This window comes from Trachypithecus francoisi, unplaced genomic scaffold (genome assembly GCF_009764315.1).
Source record: "Trachypithecus francoisi isolate TF-2019V2 unplaced genomic scaffold, Tfra_2.0 Contig00477, whole genome shotgun sequence".
NCBI classification, from domain to species: domain Eukaryota; kingdom Metazoa; phylum Chordata; class Mammalia; order Primates; family Cercopithecidae; genus Trachypithecus; species Trachypithecus francoisi.
Window position 1 is genome coordinate 1 of NW_022680665.1, and position 6,695 is coordinate 6,695.

The following is a 6,695-nucleotide window of genomic DNA, read 5'->3' on the forward strand; positions in this document are numbered from 1 at the left end:
TTTGACTCTCAGCTTGGCTCTTCTTGGAGCATAGAAATATTAGTACTTTTTGTACATTGATTTTGTATCCTGGAATTTGGCTGAAGTTGTTTGTCAGCTTAAGTAGCTTTTGGGCTGAGACTATGGGGTTTTCTAGAGATATAATCATGTGCGTCCAGGTGCAGTGGCTAGTGCCTATAATCCCAGCACTTTGGGAGGCCAAGGTGGGTGGATCACTTGAGATCAGGAGTTTGAGACCAGTCTGGTCAACATGGTGAAACCTCGTCTCTAGTAAAAATACAAAAATTAGCTGAGCATGGTGGTACACACCTGTAATTCCTGCTACTCAGGAGGCTGAGGAGGGAGGACCATTTGACTCCAGGAGGTGGAGGTTGCAGTGAGCAGAGATTATTCTGCTACACTGCAGCCTGGGTGACAGAGCAAGATTCTGTCTCAAAAAAAGAAAAGAAAAGAAAAGAAAAGAAATCATTTTGTATGCAGCAAGGATAGTTTGACTTCCACTCTTCCAATTTGGGTGCTTTTTATTTCCTTCTTTTGCCTGATTGTTCTGGTCAGTACTTCTAATACTATGTTGATAGGATTGGTGGAGAGAGGGCATCATTGTCTTGTTACAGTTTTAAAGGGAAATGCTTCTAACTTTTGCCACTCAGTATGATGCTGGCTGTGGCTTCGTCCTAGATGTCTCTTATTATTTTGAGGTATGTTCCTTCAATACCTAGTTTGTTGAGAGTTTTTAACATAAAGGGATGTTAAATTTTATCAAATGTCTTTTCTGCATCTATTGAAATAATCAAGCCATTTCTGTGTTTAGTTCTGTTTATGTGATGAATTATATTTATTGATTTGCATATGTTGAACCAAATGTATACCCTGGGGATAAAGTCTACTTGATCATGGTGGATTAGCTTTTTGATATGTTGCTGGATTTGATTTGCTAGTATTTTGCTGAGGATTTTTGTATCAATGTTCGTCAACCATATTGGTCTGAAGTTTTTTGTTGTCGTTGTTGTTGTATCTCTGCCAGGTTTTGTATGATACTGATGAGTTAGGGAGGAGTCCCTCCTCCTATTCTCTCTCTCTCTCTCTCTCTCTCTCTCTCTCTATATATATATATATACATATATATATATATATATTCTTTTTTTTTTTTTTTTTTTTTTTGAGACAGAGTGTTACTCTGTTGCCCAGACTGGAGTGCAGTGATGTGATCTCCGCTAACTGCAAGCCCCACCTCCCGGGTTCAAGCAATTCTCCAGCCCCAGGCTCCCATGTAGCGGAGATTACAGGCACATGCCACCATGTCCAGCTAGTTTTTGTGTTTTTAGTACAGACAATGCTTCACCATGTTGACCAGGCTGGTCTTGAACTCCTGAATTTTTTTGTGTGTCTTATCTCCTTCAGTTCAACTCTGATTTTCTTCTTCCTATCCATGAGCATGGAATGTTTTTCCATTTAATTGTGTCATTTCTGATTTCTTTGAGCAGTGTTTTATAGTTCTCTTTATAGAGATCTTTCACCTCTCAGGCTAGCTGCATTCCGAGGTATTTTATCTCTCTTTGTGGCAATTTTGAATGTTTTTGCATTACTGATTTGACTCCTTTTAAGGTAATTTAAACATATCTGTCATGTAGGGGTTAAATAGCTACTGACTTTCCTTTCCCATTCAAGTTGAGATTTTCTTAATTTTTGGTATAAAGAGTGCAATTTCATTGATATATGGACCTTATAGGTGTTGTGTTATAGTACCAGACCTAACATTTTGAATGTTCTAACAAGTTCCCAGTTAATTAAAATGCTGTGGCTGCTGGACTACAGAGGCAAAGAGCCAATTAGATAAGAGGTTTTCTATCCTACTTGCATCTATAAATATTCTGGGAAGATTTCTAAACATGTGGCTAACTGAACTCCAGTCAAGTATTTTTAGCCAACTAGGCTAGGATAAGAGCAGGCAGCAATACTTTTAAAATATTTCCATTTGATTCTAGTATGTGGCTAGAATTACCTTGAAAAGGGTGATTCACAGTTTTGAGGTGTGAAATACAAAATGAACACACACGATACATGTTGTTGAGGGAAGTGTATCATAAGACACAAAACTAAAAAATTTCCATGCATTTTCTGAGCCTTGGAAGTTCTTGCTGTAGCAGCACTTCTCCTGAAAGAGCTGGAGCAATGGAGCCACTTAGAAATATTTTCCATTTCCTGCCTTCTTTTAATTATTTGTAATTTTACTTTACATTAAGTTGAGGATTAATTATCATCTAATTATGGTATGTGTTCTTCAATCCAGACATATTCCCAGATATATTCCTCCTCTAACTAAAAAAGTAGCAGAAAACAATCTTTTCCTGATTTATTATTTGCTGAAATAGGTACATTTGGTTGCCTTCTTGTCTACTGGCATAAGGAACCTTGCATTACCATAGTCTGAGATTTAGCTTTAGGATTTTCTATAATGGTCCCAAGTAGAAGCATCTGTTCCTGGATATCCAGGAGTAGACACCTGTGGTCTCCAGGGTCTAAAGTTGCATCACTGGACACACGTGTCCACCAGCTGGGTTCCTGTGTAGGGTGACTAAAGAGTCTGCTTGTACTCCTGGCCCTTGGCTTGCTGAACCATTACCTCATTCTACTCTGGCCTTTGGCTTAAAGATTCAGCACACCTTGAGGGAGAGCATCTAAAATCTGCAAAATATTATACCCTTGTGGATTTCTTTGGGTGATTTATTTGTTAGAACCAATGGATGTTTTTGTATAATCACGTGGCTATTATTTTGTTTCTTTCCCCACAATGTAGGAACGTGGTTCTGAAATATTCCCATATTAATACAAAAAAACACACTCAGAGCACCGAGATAGCCAATTATCTTTGGGCAGGAAAGGTAAACATATATCTAGAATACAGAAGGATCCTAGTAAGGATGCATCACAGTCATCTCCAGGGGACAGTCATCTGATATCCCAAATTACCACCCACTGGTTGAAGATATTTGTCTCTGCTGCTGTGAAGTTGCATACCCAGAAGTGGCAACAGTGGGATCAACACAGGTGGGGATGGTGGTTGTGAGGCATGGCTCATGTCATTTTACACATTCATAGCCCTGTCCAGGCCATCATGGCTACTTCATTACGGACTCTATTATGCAAATATTGTGGAAGTTAAGAGAAAAGACTGAGTTCAGTTAATCTGCTTACAAGTGGATAAGCCTTCCAGTATGGTTGGTTGTTTGGCATCTTATCTGTGGAAGATATGCTCTGCTTTTTGCAGAAATAAATACAATTCTGCACATGTATTTCTTATTCATATGAGTGCATCCACATACCTCTCCTCTGGCACTTCCTCTCTGTGATCTTCCAACTTTCTTTATCAGAGACTGTGACCAACCAGCTATCACTAATTCATGCATATACCTGACTTGGTGCATTTCTCTCTCTACACTAAGTTGATGACTACATGCTGTCCTCAAATATCTGCTAACTCAAGATAATACCTCACAGCCACCCATGATTGTGGCCATAGTGTGGAGGCAGCCCACTTTTACTTGCACAAATATATGATGCTGACCTATTCAAAAAGCCTAGATTTTCTTATTGCCGTTTTGGTTTTCTTCTTTTATTTGTTTGTAATTTTTGTTTCCCCATATACTATTAGCTGGTTGAGAAAACTCATGAGGTCACTGGAGTGAGCCGATGCAAAGGTGTTAGAGTCAGAGAGAAAAATGATAGGAGGAACTGGAACACATGTCCATGTAAATGAAGCATGGCCTCTGAATCTACTTGAACCAAACCCCAAAAGTACCTAATGTTCATCCTAATATTGAATGGTGCTGAGCCCCACCTGACCCTAAAAATTGGTGAGACTGGCCTCCTCCACTTATGCAGTGCAGCTCAGTCACATACTTTTTAAATGCCTCATGGGTTACCTACCATTACACAGTGATATTCTGCATTTTGAACAAGAAATTTTTTATTTGTTTTCTGGTCATTGTTTGGTCTTTTCTAAAATCCCAGGGATTTGTGCCATGAGTTTTATTGGAGTTTGCAAGAGAGTTCACAAAGTGTTCCCATCTAATGCAGATGCATCTAGCACCAAACAATGTTCTGGATCACATGACAGAGCCACTTGTATCAAAGTCAAAAACCTTCTGCAAAACCTTCTCTTTTTCTGAGCCCACTCCAAAAAGACAGCCTTCCAAGTTAGTTTGTAAGTGGGGAGGTGGCGTAGACCCAAGTGTGGGACTTGTTGCGTCAACACTCTAAGCAGGCCTTGCCAACACTGTGCTGCATTCTCAGTGGTTGGAGCTGCAAAGTACAGTTATTTATCCTTACCTTGAAGGGAATGAGCTATTGCTACTCACGCACCTTCACTAAATCCCTGATGCCTTCTCCAATGTGACAGGCCCTTAAATTTTGTAGGGTTGAATCCCACACTCTGGTCTTCATGCGCTTTCACGGAACATCCAGAGTCCTTATTATTTTCTGCTGATCCTATCTAGTTACCATGATGACGTCAAAATTGTGTTGTATGGGGTGATGCTTTGTGAAGCGTCCACAGGATCAAAGTTTCTTCAGTCTCATTGTGAATGTGTTGTCAGGAAAGTTAAGATAGCCCTGGGCCGAGACTGAGGATGTGAGCTGCTGTTCACCCCAGATGACTGCAGAGCCTCTCGGAGACTGCGATGGACTCTGCCTTCACTCTGCGGCTGGGCCCTGGGTCTGGTCGTGCCCTGCCGGAGCCTCAGCTGCGCTCATCTGCAGGTGCCAGCAGAGGGCGCCTCTCACATTCACGGAAGGGGCGGGGAGGGCGTTCTCCAGACAACGGTGAAGCGTGTGTATTTAAAACCACAGGACATTCCCATAATTTGCATGTATCCCTCCTCCCACATCTGAAGTGGTCCTGCTTCTCAGTATTTTATAAGAGAGTTTTTCTCCTAGATGTGTCTTCAGCAAAACCGAAGTCAAAAGCACTGAGATGGTGTACCCATTGCAACTCCTGGGGCTTCTGCTCCTTTGGGTTCCAGGTGAGACTATTTAGAAAAAGCTGAAACTAATTCTTTGAATCATTAATTTTCTTAATTAGGAACCAAGGACCATATGGAACTTGCCTTGTTTTTAAATGTGATTTTTTTTTTTAAGTAATGCATATTCTTTCATCTTGTCCTACTAGATTAGTGGTGATTTCATTAAGCAGATGCTTATATTGTGCTAATGTTTGCTGTATGGTTTCAGCCTCCAGGGGTGATATTGTGATGACGCAGTCTCCCGCCTTCGTCTCTGTGACTCCAGGGGAGAAAGTCACCATCACCTGCCAGGCCAGTGAGGGCATTAGCAATTACTTACACTGGTACCAGCAGAAACCAGATCAAGCCCCAAAGCTCCTCATCCAGTATGCTTCCCAGCCCATCTCAGGGGTCCCCTCGAGATTCAGTAGCAGTGGATCTGGGACAGATTTCACCTTTACCATCAGTAGCCTGGAAGTTGAAGATGCTGCAACATATTACTGTCAGCAGGGCAATAAGCACCCTCACACCGTGCTATAACCCAAACAAAAACTAGCTCAGCCTGGCTGAACAGAGAAACTGAGCAATACCCTGTTTTTATGATCTTTGCAGGTGCAGTTGGGGAAATAATCTACCAAATACCATCACGTATGGCCCATTCAGCAGAGCTGACACCCAAGAGTCAGTGCCTCATACTTTCATCTTTAGCCACAGTCACTTTCAAACTAGGAGAAGAGTTGTTGAAGATTACTTCTTCTGTTTCTTTCCATAGGTGTACATAAATTGTCCTTTACAAGTTGGTAAAAACTTTGGATTATTCTTCAGGGCTACAGTTATTCATTTATGACAAAAGTGCTTTAAAGGGTAAAGATTAGGAAACAGTCAGGTGATGGCCTGGAGCTCTTTTGACAGAAGAGCCATGGACTCAGGTTTCAGCCATTGTGGGTTCAAAGGAATGAGACATTGTTCCTATTTCCAAAGCAGCTCTGTGAAGTCTGACGTTTGTTAAACCAGATTAACACTTAAGGTTCACTTTCACTGAATATTTGGGTTTTGATACATGAAACTGGTCCATCAGGAACAGGGTAAATACCTAGCTATGGCTTTGGAAATGAGGACTATCCCAGAAACAATATTTACCTGGAATAAAAAAGGAATCAGCGTCTTTTGTTGCCAGTCTTAGAAACAGGACAGGGCTACAAGCCGAAGAAGGTTGAAATTAACAACTCTTAATTCCTCCATAAGAACTGCTTCACCAAAATCTGAGTGTACCAAAGCAAAAACTACAAAGAGAAAGTAGCTTCAGGAACTCAAGTAAGATGTAAAAACGAAAAGGACATTTGATTTTATATCTTGTTTGATATATGAAACACAGGGAGATCACCCATGATCCTTGAAATGTTCTTTTCTGCACATCAAAAGCATTGTCTGTCTCCTCTCTTTTTCCACCTCTATTATCCAAACTGCAGTTTGAAAAAAATGTATTTTAAAAATTTTCATTATTCTTGATTGAAAGACCAGTATCTTATTGCTAACATTTTTTAATACCAAGAGCAACTAAATTCATTTTTTTTAGTTTGTTTCCTGTGTATTTATTCATTTATTTAAAAATAACTTTGGAATACAGTGCAGTCATTGAGAATTCAGGCTGATACTCAGTGACATTTTTGTTAAAGATTTTCATCACATTTGGTC

The 6,695-nt window shown here is 40.3% G+C and overlaps 1 gene segment (V, D, J or C); it reads left to right on the top strand.

The window, feature by feature from the left end:
- The first annotated feature begins 4,963 nt into the window (after positions 1-4,963).
- Positions 4,964-5,555, top strand: LOC117084342. The segment is given in 2 exon segments: positions 4,964-5,021; positions 5,230-5,555. Coding segments are annotated over 2 exon segments (360 nt in total).
- The last annotated feature ends 1,140 nt before the right edge of the window (positions 5,556-6,695 follow it).